The 16,939-nt window shown below is 33.5% G+C and overlaps 2 protein-coding genes across 2 annotated transcripts; both read right to left on the reverse strand.

Annotated features, from left to right (window-relative positions):
- Positions 1–212: 212 nt before the first annotated feature.
- On the reverse strand, positions 213–1,733 carry LOC106766928 (40S ribosomal protein S9-2-like). Its single transcript, XM_014651719.2, has 3 exons — positions 1,574–1,733; positions 1,093–1,474; positions 213–529 (listed from the first exon to the last, which is right to left on the reverse strand). Exons 1-3 carry the CDS (start codon positions 1,599–1,601, stop codon positions 346–348), a joined length of 594 nt encoding a protein of 197 aa, XP_014507205.1. The 5' UTR covers positions 1,602–1,733; the 3' UTR covers positions 213–345.
- Positions 1,734–11,955: 10,222 nt separating this feature from the next.
- On the reverse strand, positions 11,956–14,266 carry LOC106767163 (transcription factor BHLH089). Its single transcript, XM_014652002.2, has 6 exons — positions 13,808–14,266; positions 13,527–13,718; positions 13,273–13,338; positions 12,971–13,039; positions 12,775–12,846; positions 11,956–12,493 (listed from the first exon to the last, which is right to left on the reverse strand). The coding sequence occupies exons 1-6, from the start codon at positions 14,078–14,080 to the stop codon at positions 12,365–12,367; spliced, it is 801 nt and encodes a 266-aa protein (XP_014507488.1). The 5' UTR covers positions 14,081–14,266; the 3' UTR covers positions 11,956–12,364.
- Positions 14,267–16,939: the final 2,673 nt, after the last annotated feature.

Raw genomic sequence — 16,939 nt, forward strand, 5'->3', positions numbered from 1 at the left:
AGTTTAATTTCTACAATATTTTTTTACGATAAAGTAGTGTGAAAAAAAATTTAATAAACATATTTATTCTTAAGTGAAAGAGAAAGAAATAAGAGACAAATAAAATGGAGATGAATAATATTAATAAAACATATAATAATAATGATAAAGTAGTTAAGTTTAATAAAGAAAATTCAATAAAATAATTACTTTAAATTTACTATATGCGTAAATAGAAGTAAACAAAATCTTGATATTTAAGATGAAAAGAATAATATGTGAAGAAAAATCCGAAACAAGGAAGCTAGGATGAAAATGATAATTGCAGAAAGTGTAAAGGCAATAGAGAAAGAGAAAATGAATAGGCTAATCCTCATCTTCCTCATCTCCATCTCCGCCAGCGGCCTTCTTAGCAGCAGCCTTTTGGTTCCTTCTCTTCACTCTTCCAGGGCGTCCTCCACCAAGGGGACTTGTAAGTGAAAAGTCAATGTGCTTCTGTGAGTCAACCCTCACCAAGAAAGATGGGATGTTCACAACTTGCCTACCAACCCTGCCTCATCCCAAATGTCACAATATAAACCTCATTCTCCAAACAATGCAATGTAACGACAAAAGTCAAAATAGAAATATAAAGCTCATACATTAACACTCAATTCTCGCAAAACAGAGCATTTTGTAACACTTGATACAAGCCCACAATGTATTCACAGGTTGTTTTTGGCTTATTAAAAAAATAAGTTAACCCTATTTCATCTTCAATTATGAAATCCATTTGCATTATATTACCCCAAAAAGGAGGTACAGTGAATTAAATTTCTTGGGCAAATTAAGCTCATTTTAATCCACCAAAGAAAGGGAATTCATTCGATTAATAATTTCCTTGTTCTATAGTAATTTGATGCATCCAAATATAACCTAATTGACAAACATTTCCATGGAAAACTCTCCGGGAATAAGAAAGTAAAAAATTATATCTATATATATAACTAATCAAGATCATTGCATTTTTTCATTATACGCATGATATTTCACTACACAATTAGTGATAATGAACATGAAAAACACAATCATGAGAAAACGATAACAAGAGGGGAATCGGAAATTGAAAAGGACCTGATGTGTCTCTGCTTGATGAGAACCCTAGCATGGTGGATAGACTTGGCCATGCCGGACTTGAAGACGAGGGTCTGGAGGCGGCGCTCGAGGAAGTTCTCGACAGTGAGTGCAAGGACGTAATCAAGTTTGTTCTGGGTCTCGTCGAGGAGACCGTAGCGAAACATGCGGCGGAGGAGAGCCTCGCCCTCAAAGATCCGGCGCGGGTTTTTCTCGTCCAGAGTGAGGAGGTTACGCGCGTTGTTGCGGATGCGGCTGAGGGCGTACTGCACCCTCCACAGCTCCCTCTTGCACCGCAGCCCGTACTCCCCCACCAGCTTCAGCTCCGCGTCCAGACGCTCCTTCTCGTACGGACGACGCGGCTTCTTGAACGTCTTTCCATCTGCCACATACACACAAAACAAAATAGATCAATGTTGTTGTTACGCTTGTCCAACATCACAAAACGACGTTGTAAGGGAGAGTTCATCCATCTACTCACAGTTCCTGTAAAAGGACACGTGGACCATAGTGATTGTCTTCTACGGCAACTACGACGCCGCCGTTTACCTTCACCGCTGCTGTGGCTGTCCTGCTCGCTCTTCCGACACCAACTAGATCTTCGCCCTTATAAACCCTAATTCCTCCTGCTACATATTACTCAGGCTTCACCCAAATAATAAATGGGACTGGCCCAACTTCTTCAACCACGCCCAAATATCAGGCCCAAACAAAGCACTTCTCTAATAATACATCTTACAAATAAATATGATTTATTTAACACTTATAACATACATAATTTAAATATATATATATATATATATATTATTAGAATTAATAACATCATAAATAATTTTATTCCATCAATATTATTTATAAATATTAATATAATTAATATATTAGTGTACAGGACATAATTATATATACATATATACTAATTAAATTGACTCATAACAATAGCTTTTTTTTTTCAGAAAAATTATTATTGATCAATTCTTTATATATTATCAAATTTCTATTTATATATCAATCTTAATACTTTTTTAAGGATATATATAATAACTAGTATATTAATATTTATTTATCTATTTTTCTAATTCTTAATTTATTTGATTTAAACATGTCTTCCTAATTTTCGTCAAGATATTTCAAATTGGTTTCCTAAATTTCTTTTGTCTCAATTTTAAAAAATTGATGTAATTTGATCATTTAGTTAGAATTGTATCAACAATGTTTAAAATATGTCACACAGTTTTTTTTTTTTCTTTTTGTTTTAAATTTTTTCTTAATTTTTAAATTGTCTACTTGTTAAGTTAGTGTCATGCAACTTTCCCAAGTGATAATGTCACATCTTATTATTAACACCAAGTTTTATTTTCTTATATTAAATTTAATCCTTGTATTCGTGGTATTAGTGTTAGAATTTTTTTTTTAACTTTTTTTTAATTTTTATAAATTATGAATGAAAGTGACTGTGTTACGTGTCAAATTGTCAACATTAACTCTTATTGTATTATATTCAATTGATTCTTTTTATTCATAGTGTCATTACTAGAAGTTTTTCTTTGCATAATTTTTTTTAATTTGTTCACGTGTTAAGTTGGCGTCGTACCACGTCACAATCACAGTGATAATGTCACATGTCTATATCAATTCCAAATGTTATATTCTTATATTTAATTCAGTCAATATATTTGTTATTTTGATTTAATTCAGTCTCAACTTTTTAAAATAAACAGTATTGTTTTTTTCTAAAATTGAGACTAAATTTAATTTTTATATAAATCATATACTAATATTTTTATTAAATACTTCTAGAATTATTTTCAAACCACCTCTTAAGTATAATCTTGTTAAAAATATTTTTATTAACGTGTGTGAATAAAATAACAAATATTTAATAAATATTTGAGAAATATTTAATAAAAATATCATTATATCATTTATTTAAAAAATAAATCTAATCTCAATTTAGAGAAAAAATTACTTTATTTTATATTAATACCGGTCCAAAATATGTGACATAGGCCCAAAGGCCTCTTAACCCAAGACACAAAAGAAACACTTCTTCGAGAAGCTTCGTGGCGTCAGATGTTAGGTGAGATTGAGGAGTGTGAGTCGTGTGCGAGAAGCAAAACTCGAGAGCTTTCCATGGAGGTACGCCGACAGAGCAAGGAAGAGAACGACCACCGAAACAGAGCGGAACGAAACGAGAAGAGAAGAAAAGCACCCGAACAGAGGTAAGAGAAAACAAAACTCAAAACTATTTCATTATTCTTGTGTATCTGTTCTTACAACTTGAAAATACTGGAAGTCCCTTTTATATATAGGGTTCCGGTGAGGGGGATCTCAAATAATCCCTAACAGAAACAATAATAGCTGTAAAACAGAAAAACCTAAACAATAAAGGTTGTTCTTAGGAGCGACGAACATAAAGACATGAACTTTAATAGCCTCCTCTCAAGCTGGATGGTGGATGTTCACTAATCTAAGCTTGGGGATGATAGATCTGAAGCGTGTGCGATGAGGGAACTTGGTGAAGACATCGACGAACTGTTCCTCTGATCGAATGGGTAAAAGGCATAAGAACTTAGCTTGGATCTTTTCTCGTACCACATGGCAATCCAACTCTATGTGTTTAGTGCGTTCATGGAAGCTCTGATTGTGGGCGATATGTCTTGCAGAGTTATTATCGCAATAGAGAACAACACCTGCGTCGGGTTGAACCTAGAGATCTTGGAGAATATAATGAAGTGACTGCATCTCACACACGGTAGCAGCTAAGGCGCGATACTCTACTTCTGTGGATGACCTAGAAATAATGCTATGTTTCTTTGACCTCCATGCAACAATAGATGTTCCTAGAAAAACACAGTACCTAGTAGTGGACCTTCGTGTATTAGGACAAGTGGCCCAGTCGGAGTCACTGAAACCCTTTATTTGAATGCTTGAATTAGCTGGAAAGAAAAGTCCTTCAAAGGAACTTGACTTGATATACATGAGAACATGCTGCAAAGCCTGATAGTGAAATTTAGTGGGCTCTTGCATAAACTTACTTAAGAGATTAATAGTAAAGCATAAATTCGGTCTAGTATTAGTGAGATAGAAGAGCTTCCCTATTAATCTGCGGTAGACGCTGGGATCATCCATATAGTTCTTTGTTTTGTACAAGAAATTGTTGTTGCTTAGAAAAGGTGTAGAACTAGGTTTGCTTCCCAACATTCCTGTTTCTTCTAAAATATCCAGGGCATACTTCCTTTGATAAAGATGTATCCCTTTCTTAGATCTAACAACTTCAAAACCTAGAAAGTATTTGAGTTCTCCAAGATCTTTTATTTGAAATTGGTGATGTAGGAGAGCCTTTATATGAGTGATCTCACTCATGGAATTCCTTGCTAATACAATGTCATCAACATATACAAGTAAAGCAGTAAAATTGGTGGAAGTCTTCTTAACAAATAAGGAGTGGTCAGATTTGGGTGGACATAATCTACTGATATAAGGAAACTAGACAATTTCTCAAACCACTGTCTACTGGCCTGTTTTAGGCCGTATAGGGATTTAGTGAGCTTACAAACTTGCCCTTTAGTATCAATGTCTAAACCAGGTGGAGGATTCATGTAAACATCTTCTTTTAGGTCTCCATGTAGGAAAGCGTTATCAACATCAAGTTGATGTAAAAACCATTTCTTTGAGGCAGCAAGAGCGAGTAGGACCCTACAGTGGTGAGTTTAGCAACAGGAGAAAATGTGTCCAAAAAGTCTATACCCTCTTGTTGGGTATACCCTTTGGCAACCAATCGGGCCTTATACTTCTCCATAGTACCATCAGCTTTGTGTTTTATCTTATAAACCCACTTACAGCCAATAGACTTCTTTCCAGTCAGAAGCTTAGTCAAAAACCACGTGCCATTGTCTTGCAGAGCTTTAATCTCTTTCTTCATTACATCAGTCCATTTAGGACTCCTTCTAGCCTCTACATAAGAATTAGGCTCTTTTGCAACATTTATAGCAAGAGTGTATCTTAATTGCTTGTTAGATAAGGACTCATAAGATAAGATACTATTAATAGGGTAAGGAGTTCTCAACTCATTTTTGAGACATAGAGATGTAGTAGGTGACTGACTAGTTTGTACATAGTCTTTCAAGTATTCAGGGACTCTTTTCACCCTGTTTGATCTCCTCTGGTTATTTCTTTGTTCCTCCTCAACAAATTTTGAACTTTCAGTACTGTCAACATCACTGTCAGTGAGATTTTGATAATCTCTTTCACTGCCGGTCTGAGACTCTCTCTGTCTGCAAGGAAAATTAGACAAAAAAGATATACATTCCTCATTTTCATTGCAGTTACCATTATTTCCTTGTTTACTTTTATAGGGAAAAATATCATCATAAAATATCACATTCCTACTGATAAAAATTTCCCTAGTGTTAATATCAAGGATAATGTATCATTTTACTCCATTTTTATATCCTAGGAAAATCCCTTTTCTAGCCCTAGAATCAAGTTTGCTTCTGTTATTTTTCAAAGTGGAGGCAAAGCATAAGCACCCAAAAACCCTTAGATTGAGATAAGTCGGGGAATCACAGTTCAAAACATCATAAGGAGTTCTATCCTTAATAATCGGCGAAGGCAATCTATTTATTAAGTATATGACGTGAGATAGAGCATACGACCAATAGGCATAAGGAATATTAGATTGAAAAACCAAACTACTAGTAACATTCAATATGTGTTGGTGTTTTTGCTCCACAACAGAATTTTGTTGTGGAGTTTCTACACAGCTGGTTTGATGTTCTATGCCATGTATATTATAAATGTTGGGACATTTAAATTCTGGGCCATTGTCGGTTCTGATTATTTTGACAGTCTTATTAAATTGGGTTTTGATTTTCAAGATAAAAGACTGTAAAAGTTCTCTGGTTTGGCCCTTATTGTGCATAAGAAAACCCCAAATGTGCCTACTACAATTATAAAAAATAGTAAGAAAATATTTGTGCCCATGTACAGAAGGGATGGAGATAGGACCCCAAATATCACAGTGTATAACATTAAAACAATTAGCAGACAAGAAATTATGTTTAGAGAATGGCAATTTGTGTTGCTTTGCATAATGACAAATATCATAAGCACTATTTGAATCAGTTTGAACATAAGGAAACTTTTTGCATATTCTTTCAACAACTTTATGTCCTGGATGGCCTAGCCTATAGTGCCACAAATTTATTTTTACATGTTCATAAGAGAAAACAAAGCTAGATTTCAGGTTCTTTCCAATAAATTGCAAGTAGTAGAGTCCTTTGTACACCTTAGCACATTAAATCATCTTCAATGTGGTTCTGTCCTGGATTTCACACAACTCAGAAGAGAAAGTTAGTGTGCAGTTTATGTCTTTAGTCAAAGATTGGACAGATATTAAGTTGAAAGTAAATTCTGGTATGTATAAAACATTGAAAATAATGAAATTATGAGAGAATTGCACGGTTCCAGCATAATGGGCTGTGACAGTAGAGTTATTTGGCAATCTAACAGATATAGGTTTGATTTTATTAAAAGTTGTGAATAAATCTTTGTTATGAGTTACGTGATCTATGGCTCTTGTGTCCATGATCCATGAAAACATACCTTGTTTATCTTCTGTGATATCTTTATGCATTTGACTGATGTTATGTGAAGATTTTTTTGTCTTGTCAAGCATTTCCAGTATTTTTTTCTTCTGTTCTGGGGAGAGGGAGCTTTGAATGGTGTTGATGTTGTTTTGCTAATTATTCTGTGATTCTGTAGAAGCAGTGTTGGCATTTGTGGATCCCCACTCATTCTGTCCTGTATTGTTTTGCCCATTGCTGTCGCCCTTTTTGTACCATGGAGGATATCCATGTTTTGAATAATATTCGTCAATAGTATGATTCATTTTATGACAATAAGAACATTGTTTTCCTTGACTAAGATTTCTTCCTTTCCCCCTTCCTTGGCCGCGACTAGGAAAGCCACGCCCATGGCCTTTCCAATTTTGATCACTCTTCCAGTTGCTTTATGTGTCAGTATTGTTGGCAAGAATCTTGATTTCAGTTTGACCAGTATGCCCAGAATCATGTTTCTCCTGCCTTACTTGTTGTATGATGAGGGAAAAGATGTGATTAATATTTGGTAGAGGCTCCATCAATAGAATTTGTGTCCTAACAGTGTTATAACAGTCGTTTAGGCCTTTTAGGAAACATATTACATGTTCTATTTCCCTGTATTTGTGGGAAGCTTTAGATAGATCACAACTACAAGGAATTTTGTAGCTACAACGTGGAATGGGTCTTAGAAATTCCAACTCCTCCCATAGTATTTTCAAATCAGTGAAATACTGATTCACGCTTCTTTCTCCTTGCTTGATGGAATGTATTTCTTGTAGCAAATCTGAGAATTTAAAATGATCTCCTTTTGAAAATCTCTCTTTTAACTCTTCCCATAATTCTTGAGCGTCTTCAACATAAACAACGCTTTCTGCTATTTGAACCGAGAGAGTCTTGATAATCCAAGACAACACCCTCATGTTATTTCTTTCCCAAGGATCATAAAGAGGATCCTCTCTTTGTGATTTCTTGATCTCTCCATCTATAAACTTCAGTTTGTTCTTGGATAGTAATGCCCTTCTCATACTTCAGCTCTAAGAAGTATAATTTGATTCATCAAGAATCTGTGAGATAAGCGAAATACCTGGGTTTTCTCCCGGGTGGAGGTAATAAGGACTGGAAGGGTTGTTGACTTGATCCATAGATGTAGTGGCAGAAGCAATAAACAATAAAAGAACACCAAGAAAATATTAACCAAGAATGCAGCGGAAACAGAGGCAGAACAGGTTCTGGACCTTCTCTGATGCCATATTAAAACCAGCCCAAAATATGTGACATAGGCCCAAAGGCCTCTTAACCCAAGACGCAAAAGAAACACTTCCTCGAGAAGCTTCGTGGCGTAAGATGTTAGGTGAGATTGAGGAGTGTGAGTCGTGTGCGAGAAGCAGAACTCGAGAGCTTTCCATGGAGGCACGCCGACAGAGCAAGGAGGAGAACGACCACCGGAACGAAACGAGAAGAGAAGAAAAGCACCAGGACAAAGGTAAGAGAAAACAGAACTCAAAACTATTTCATTATTCTTGTGTATCTGTTCTTACAACTTGAAAATACCGGAAGTCCCTTTTATATATAAGGTTCAGGTGAGGGGGATCTCAAATAATCCCTAACAGAAACAATTATAGCTGTAAAATAGAAAAACCTAAACAATAAAGGTTGCTCTTAGGAGCGATGAACATAAAGACATGAACTTTAATATTTAAAAAAAAATTGAAACTGATATGAATAAAAATAATAAATATTGGGACTGAATTGAATACAAGACAATGCCATTTGATACTAACATTGACACATAATATTGTGACTTTCACATCACATTGATAGTGCCATGTGGCACGACGCTGACTTGACATGTGGACAATTTTTTAAAAAATTAAATAAAAGGTAGAAAAAATAAAAGATAAAGAAAACAATAAAAGCCAAAAACGGGCACATGACACATATTTAATGTTGTTGGTACATTGCTAAAGGAAATGACCAAATTACATCAAATTTTCAAAAATTGAGACCTAATTGAGACAAAAAATATTAATATTTGTTATTTTTCTTCTCAGTACTTATCTTTTGTCTTTTGTAAGATAGAATTGTATTTGGAAAAGACATTATGGCCTTCATATCAACAGTATTAAATGTGTAATTAATGAGAATGTACCTTTATGAATGTTATTTATAATATAATTTATTACGTTTGTGAGTTCAGGATGGTCTTGAAGGTAGACTAATAGATAATTAGTCAAGCCACCTAATAATAGTCACATACCATGTATATTAGACATACTTAGATACAAATACTTAGAATGTATTAAGTTGTGTTTTACTCTCTTAGAATAAGATCACTATTAATGTCTTGATCATATATAATTCACTAATGTTTTATTTATTACTTTATGTTCAAAACATGTTTTGAACCATTATTTTCTTAAAAAATAAAACAAATGATAATTCTTTTTTTCCACAAACCTTAATTATACTTAGTGAAATAAACAAGTGATAATATTTAGGGATCATACAAAGAATTTATCGTAATTATTTGAATTGATCGTAATTATTCTTGAACCACTTGAAAACAACATTCCTTATTTGATACAATTTTTTTTTCATCACAATATAGAAAGAAAATATAACCAATATTTTTACTCTCATATTTTGCACACAAACTTTTCTAGATTTAATACTCTCTCTCTCTATATATATATATATATATATATAAATATGAGAAGACACTTGAAACCCATTTATATCCAAAGTTGTTATAAACAATATATGAAATTTAAGATATACATAGAGCAAATAATACATTTTTAGTGAAAATATGGAAGAGTAAGAAACCCAAGTAGAAGTCAAAAAAATAAAAATAAAAATTAACAGAAGCTAAATAACCTAACATATTTTATAATGTTAAAAATTCTTTTATCCTTCTCTTGACAAGCTTGAATGACATAACAAAGGAATTACAATAGAGGATTATTAGTCATTCCCAATAGAAAATTTGTGTAACAAAATTCTAATATGTACTTTACAAAACCATTTCCATAGTATTGCTTTGTTTAGAGGTAATGTAGTATGTTCACTACCCACAAGTAGAAGTAAAAGAGTAATAAAATATGGACACGTTAATTTTATCTACATCTATTATATATTTAATTTTCTTTCTATTTCTCTCTTTTTATTACATCATATAATCTACAAATTTATTATTTTTGTTTTCTCTCTTAGTGTATATTAGGTGTTAATGTACTTTTTTGTGTTTATGAATAATTTTTCACATGTAAAGATGAAGTCACCTATATGAAGAAATCACCTATACGGTGACATCACAACTTGATTCACATGTAACTAGAGCTGTCAAAACGGGTAATCCGGCTCAACCCGGCCTGACCCACCACGGGTTGGTCACTTAGTGAGCCAACCCAACCCGACTCATTTATTAGCGAGTCAGAAAAACTTGAATCCGGCCCGACCCACCACAAGTTGGTGGATAAACGGGTTAGCTCACTAGCCCATTTAATTACATTTTTTTTAAAATAAGAAAAATACAAACTTTCTGTAATTTAAATTTAAACAATTTTCACTCCCAAAAAATTATGTTAAAGACAATTCAAAATAATAATAAAAAGTACAATATAATCCAAATGTCATTCAAAAACAAACGCAAAAAACATATAAATAAGTTTCTTATATTCATCATTTTTTGTTTTTGTTGTAACCCTTGACCCTTGTTGTCTCCAAATTCACTAATAAAGATTTTTCTAATATTAGAACAATTCCGACAATTAATAAAAAAATATTAGTCAAAAAAAAGAGAACCAGTACTCAACAACATTAACAAAAAATTAATATTTTAATCTGTAACATAATTTTCCAAATTCAAAGATATCAAAAAGATCTTGTTCAAATAATGTATACTCAAATTATTTAAATAAAATGAACAAAATCTGATACAAGCATGTCAGAACATGAAAAAATCATTTCATGTCTTCAAATCCCCCAGAACAAAAAACAAATTCACAAACCCCTATTTTTGTCATTATAGGGTTTTTGAAAAAAAAAAGAAAGAGAAGTGAGAAAACAAAAATGTGGAGAAAAGAAAAGAAAAAATGAAGGGTGTTTTACCTGCTCCTTGAAGAATTTCAGTGAAGTGAGGGTGAGAGCACCGTCAAATGAGAGCAAGTACCGTGAGAGTGATTTGTGAGAGCAGATGTTACTGTTTTGGTATATACAGTGAGTGAATAAAATACTTAATTTTTTGGGATTTCATGAATAAAATAATAAATTAAAAATATAAAATTAGGTAGGTGGGTTGGTGGGCCAACCCGGCTCACCACGNGTTCAACCCGCATGAGCCNGGTCTAAATGAGCCGGGTTGAAATCTGACCCGCATATAAGTGGGTTGTATTTTTCAAACCCAACCCGGCCCGAACCCGTGACGGACCAGGTTAACTCGCGGGTTGTGACCCATTTTGACGGCTCTACATGTAACTCTTAAGCCCTTATTTGTCATTATACCATAAAAATGTGCATCATGTACAATGTAGAAAGATAGTAAATCATAATGTTGAAAATCCATTCATTCGAGTTTGCTAAATTGAAGCGTGTTACCAACATGTATGATATCCCAATGAGCACGTACAATCCACCTTAACAAGACCATATTCTCTTCATAAATTGGTTCTCACATGACATTCTTGGCATACTTCTTAAACAAAATGGTAAAACAACACTTATAATCTTGTAAAAATGTCATTTTTAAAATTGTGAGATTTTCCATCAAGAGAGTCTATAACCATATGCCATAAAAAGGTTTTATCTCTCTAAATCCCTTCATTCAAATAATATTTCATCTGATTTACTTTATCAAATATAAAATCAGACGGTGGGTTTCTTAATTATGAATTCCACTCGTGATTTTGTAACATTTAATAATGTGTTGAAAATAACGAGTTGCTACATCAACTCCTGCTAGGAATCTAATATTAGATTAGGGTTTTATTGAAAAAATAAAAAGTAGTACTGTTAGACTTAATAGTTATTAAATGAAGTGTTCTAATTTTACTTTTTTCTTCTTTTTTCCCTATCCCAATCTCTCCTTGGGCATATCCTTCTCTGACATCAATGGTGCAACTTCTGTTGCAATCGTAACATAACCAAATCTAACAACTGAACAATTATTTTCCCTATTAGGTCCCCCATCCTGACCTTCACCTTAGAATAGATTAAAGTGTTTAAAGTCTTTTAAGATCTTCTGCACTAAACAGACTAAAAAAAGTCAGAAACAAAAGTGACTAGGTTACTTTATTCAACATTGCTTTGCAAACATTATTGAGACTATTACACAATATGTAAGCATCATGTATTAAGATGAAGCAGCATTCTTTTACAAGAAGAATGATCATTTTAAGGGCTATGTTGAGTACAGAATACAAAGCCTAAAAAGTCCACTATACTACATATTGAGTAAATGAATTCATTTTCCAACACACCAAACATATGGAGATGCTTAAATAAAAACTGAAGCAGTCCTGTGAAACACAGTAACAGCTCCATGCCTAGTGTAGAAAATGGGAATGAGGTGCCCATTGGACTTGCTTCTTCAGTCTATCATGGTTGTTTTCTGGGAGCTAATCAAGGACCAAATACCTCTGCTTTCTGTATTTATTACCATGGCATCTCATACACTACGTTGTTCTTTCAAAACCTCCTCCTACCTGCATATGTAACCATTCAGGTGAAGATCCTCTGCTATACTCTCTTGGAGCTTGTGAACCGAACGGCATGCCCGCGGGATCAAATGCATGCTGACCAAACTGGAATCAAAATTCATGGCTTTTAATACTCAAGATCTTTCAACAACGATGAAAAACTGAATTCTACTAACACTCCACCCAAAAAATTTCCCAAGTACCCAATAAACAAGTTTGCAAATAAAACAAACTCTTAAGACACAATCAGTATCTATAAGAGAGATAGTTAAACCCTAACAGCAATCCTAGAAACATAGCAACAGGAATTGCACAGATGTATTGTCAAAAAGAAGAATTTAACATTCAGAAATTCGATATAAAAAACCAAAGTGTTTAAGACTTACATCCTTAGGAGGAAAGGCTTCAATACCGGAGTTCAGTCTCGAATTCACTGCTTCAAGCTTCATTGACAAAAACTGTGACATCCATCCAGTAACATAAAAAAATCCTCGAAATCAGTTTCAAAACAGACATAAACAAATTTAAGAAAGATTTTAATTGAGCAAAAATAAGAAAATAATAAAAAGCAATGATATCTACCTCAACTTGGCGCTGAAGAGATTGGATATAATTAATTATTTCATCAAGGACCAACGCTTTCCCGATAACCTAAATCAGAGAACGTATGTCAATTCACACTTTCCATGAATTATAAATTCATAACCATACCAATAATCACGAATAGTTTTCCATTGTGTTATCAATATGGTCATCTTGACAGAGACGTGCACATATAAACATCCAAAAGATAACATTGTTCTTTTCTAACCCATAAACCTTTTTTTTTTTTAATTATGCATACACATTCGTGCAACAAAACTAGACCAATACAAAAACAATACCTTATCACAACCAGGGACCAAATCCTGAAGAATTTTCATCCTTTCACTGATCTTTTCCCTTCGAGCCTGTGCAGCATCCACCAAAGTCCCAATTAGAAATCACAATCAAGAACTTTACTTCATCCGATCACACCTTAAACTCAATTTCCCCTTTAAATTAACATAAAAAAGGCAAAGCCATACTACCATATCTTCATTTTACATTTTTAACAGAACAACCCATTAAGAAAACAAACAAAAGAACAGAAATTTACTCGTTCTGCAAGACTGTGGCTATCAGTGGCTTGACCCCTTCTGGCTCGGACGTGAATGTAATCTTGCTTGGGAGGTTCCAAAGGAGGTTTTGCGCTTTGCTCCGCAGGCTTTCCTGAACTGACTTCTCCTTCACCTTTACCATTACCATCACCATTTGCCGTTGCTTTAACACGTTTTCCATCACCCTCATTCTGCGCAATCCAAACAACCCTTAACCACATCCTCAATCAATTCAAGTAAACAAAACAAAATAACAAACGCCGAGTGAGCGAATATGTACCACGGCATTGCTGGTGGACACGGTCTTAGCGGAATCGTCCTCTGAGTCTCGCCGCTTTCTGGTGTTACTTGTCCCAAGCCCATTGTTGGGTCTTGGAGGCAAATCCCCAAACTGCCCCGGCCCATGTTCGAACTGCGGGCTCCGGAGACCCAATCCTCCGCCGCCATTAATCGCTTGCGGAAACTGCCAGATCTCCGCCAAGCTATACGGCGCCGTATTGCCGCTCCCATTATTCCCAAAGGAACCCTCGTTCATCATCCCACCCGGATCCATAAATGAAAACCCGAACCGCACTCAGATTAACATTCACTGATGGAATAACCAAACCGCAACAACAACAACAAAAGTGAGAGAAAGAGAAAGAGAGAGAGAGAGAGAGAGATATAGAGAGAGAGAGAGAAGGGTCTTGGCTTTGGTGCTTGATCTCCTTGGACAGTGGAGAATGGTGCGCGCTGTGGGTTTATATTATATCTCTCTCTTCACTCACACTGTTCCACGGACACAGACCTCGGTGGCAGAGTACGAAGTCGTTTCCACTGAGGTTTGAGCGGTTCTCTCTTCCCTGCCGTACGATGAACTAGCCTGCCTGGTCCTCTGGAAGATCTGGACCATTGATTTCCATGACCCAATGCAGTGGTGCCACGTGGTAAGGGTTTTAATGCATTCGGGATCTGAAACTCGTAACAGGTGCGGTTGGGTTACGAAAAGGTTTTGGAGTAATTAATCATTGTTTGGATTTAAATAATATGAGTGAGTGAGAGCAGACAGAATGAGAGTGAGAGGGGTCAATTTGTGGTAAAGTTTGTAATAATGATGGTTATGGAATTTTTAAGAATTTAATTAGAATGAGGAGAATATGGAACGGTTTTGTTTGGTTAACTAATTACAGTATATGGAAGTAAAAGTTAGAAAACTCCATAATTTTGTTTAACAGGTGAAAGCATTAAGATGAATGCATATGAGTTGTACTTGGGGCACAAATATAGATAATGCATGAAAATTATATAATTTAAAAATTGGCATGGAATTTTGTTGTGTGCGTTTTGGGGACGTCAAAGGATAATACGAACAGGAGAACATTGGATGCATATTTAGAAGGCCCACAAGCTAACTGTTTCGGCATGGAGCTAGGTTTTGATGGTGACACTAAACTAGTCCCGTTACAGTGATCCGTTTTAATTTTTGGGCTTATCTGATTTTAATTTTTTTCCCTTTGACGTGTGTTGTACCAGGATGTCCTCATTTTGTTGCATAATAATGCAATGCCTGGTCCCATTTCATAACTCTGAAATGATCCAATAAATCAAATTTAAAAGGTTACAAAATTCTATTATGTTTAAGTTTTCCAGAGGATTAGGGTTAGAATATATCATCTTTTCATCACTCATCATTACATAATCTTATTATGTTTGTGACAATAAGCAAGCGCGTACGCTATGGAAGAGTGGCCCAATTGGACATCACCACGTGATTAACTGCTGCATTTCGTAAGAGAAGAACAATATTGTGATTCAGTCTTTATCAACAAAGAAAAATAAAATAATATATATTTATTATTATTATTATTACTTGAATTATGTTTGGTTTGATTGCACTTAATTAACTCTGCTCCAAAAACAGGACATTATGTTTGGTTTGATTGCACTTAAATTTGGTAGAGGGAAGGCATAAAAGAAAGAGTGAAGGGAGAGAAAGAAAAGTGTTGAGACACTTGGTTTTTAATGATTGGTAATGCCATTGGTGGGTGCACTTGGTTTTTAACCCTAACTTTTTTTTTTTTTAAATCATATTGTATTTTCTTTTTTATTTAAGTAGTTGCAAACTATCTTATCTTTACATTAAAAATGAAATTTAGTGCCGTTAAAGGTGATATTTACATTTTAAAAACTATTAAATTACAATAAAATGATTATTTATAAAACATTCTCTTAGATAAGGAATGAATGATTTGCCGTATGTAAATATTCATTTTGATGGATTTAAGAGTTACAAAGAAGGAAAATTTTAGTAAAAATTAGAATTAGTCTTTTTTTTTTTTTTTTAATTCTGATCTAATTTAGTATTTCAACTTTGAAAATGTGTGAACTTAGTTATTTTAACCAAATTTTATTAAGTTTATTTAATCTTTCAAATATACTTTACGATCATTTGAGTTGTTTATCCTGTTTAACACGTTTTTTCTTCAATGTTAGTTGACTAGCGCCTTTAAAACCTCAAATAAATTTAACAAAATTTGGTTAAAAAAATTAAATTCACACAGTTTTAAATATAAGGGACTAAATTAGTCCAAAGTTGCAAAAAAAAACTAATTCCAATTTTTACTTAAAGATAAGAGACCAAAAACACATTTAACTTAATCAAATACATTACCTACACTAAGTACGACAAAAAAGGATTTCAAAATACATACATAAATTAAGTAAAGAAAATTAGTTTAGTTATTTAATTTATGAGTTTAAGTTTGCATGTGAAGTTTATGTAAAAACATATAATAATTTATATTATTCTAATTAAGGACATATGTTTAATTTAATTATAATCTCATTAAATAATACATTCACATTTAATACTTATAATAATTAACAATAATGATAATAATGATGATCATTAATAATAATAAATAGTAATATTAATTATTATTATTACTTATTATTATTAATAATAAATAATAATATAGGTTTAAACTCTCGTATGATTCTCCTATTTATACTAAAATTTCACTGGTCTTTAATTTTAAGTAGCTTTATTTATTTATTTTTTAAATGTATAACAAATAAGCAATTTCTTTTATTTTGACTCAAACATTGTTAAGTCTTAATGAGCTAGAATGTATAATGAATTATGTGTGTCTTTTTCAGTCCGACAACACTAAACTTTTCGTTTCTACACTAAATTCATACAATTTTAAATATGAGGGGTTAAATTAGTCCAAAATTGCGAAGAAGGATTAATTCCAATTTTTACTTAAAGTTAAGAGACTAAAAACACATTTAACTCAATCAAATACATTACATACACTAGGTAGGGACAAAAAACCGTTTCAAAATGCATACATAAGTAAAGTAAAGATAATTAGTTTAATTATTTAATTTATGAGTTTAAGTTTGCATGAAAATATATAGCAATTTGTAC

The sequence above is a fragment of the Vigna radiata genome, chromosome 7 (genome assembly GCF_000741045.1).
Source record: "Vigna radiata var. radiata cultivar VC1973A chromosome 7, Vradiata_ver6, whole genome shotgun sequence".
Lineage (NCBI taxonomy): Eukaryota > Viridiplantae > Streptophyta > Magnoliopsida > Fabales > Fabaceae > Vigna > Vigna radiata.

Bases quoted from the DNA above. Each gene is read 5' to 3' on its own strand.
- LOC106766928 (XM_014651719.2), bottom strand. From the start codon at position 1,601: ATGGTCCACGTGTCCTTTTACAGGAACT. The intron at 1,475-1,573 runs GTGAGTAGATGG...TGTATGTGGCAG, and splicing joins CGTGTCCTTTTACAGGAACT to ATGGAAAGACGTTCAAGAAG. The intron at 530-1,092 runs GTCCTTTTCAAT...GGGATGAGGCAG, and splicing joins ATCAAGCAGAGACACATCAG to GGTTGGTAGGCAAGTTGTGA.
- LOC106767163 (XM_014652002.2), bottom strand. From the start codon at position 14,080: ATGGATCCGGGTGGGATGATGAACGAGGGTTCCTTTGGGAATAATGGG. The intron at 13,339-13,526 runs GTAAATTTCTGT...GATGCTGCACAG, and splicing joins GCCACAGTCTTGCAGAACGA to GCTCGAAGGGAAAAGATCAG. The intron at 12,494-12,774 runs GTAAGTCTTAAA...TTTTGATTCCAG, and splicing joins AAGCCTTTCCTCCTAAGGAT to TTTGGTCAGCATGCATTTGA.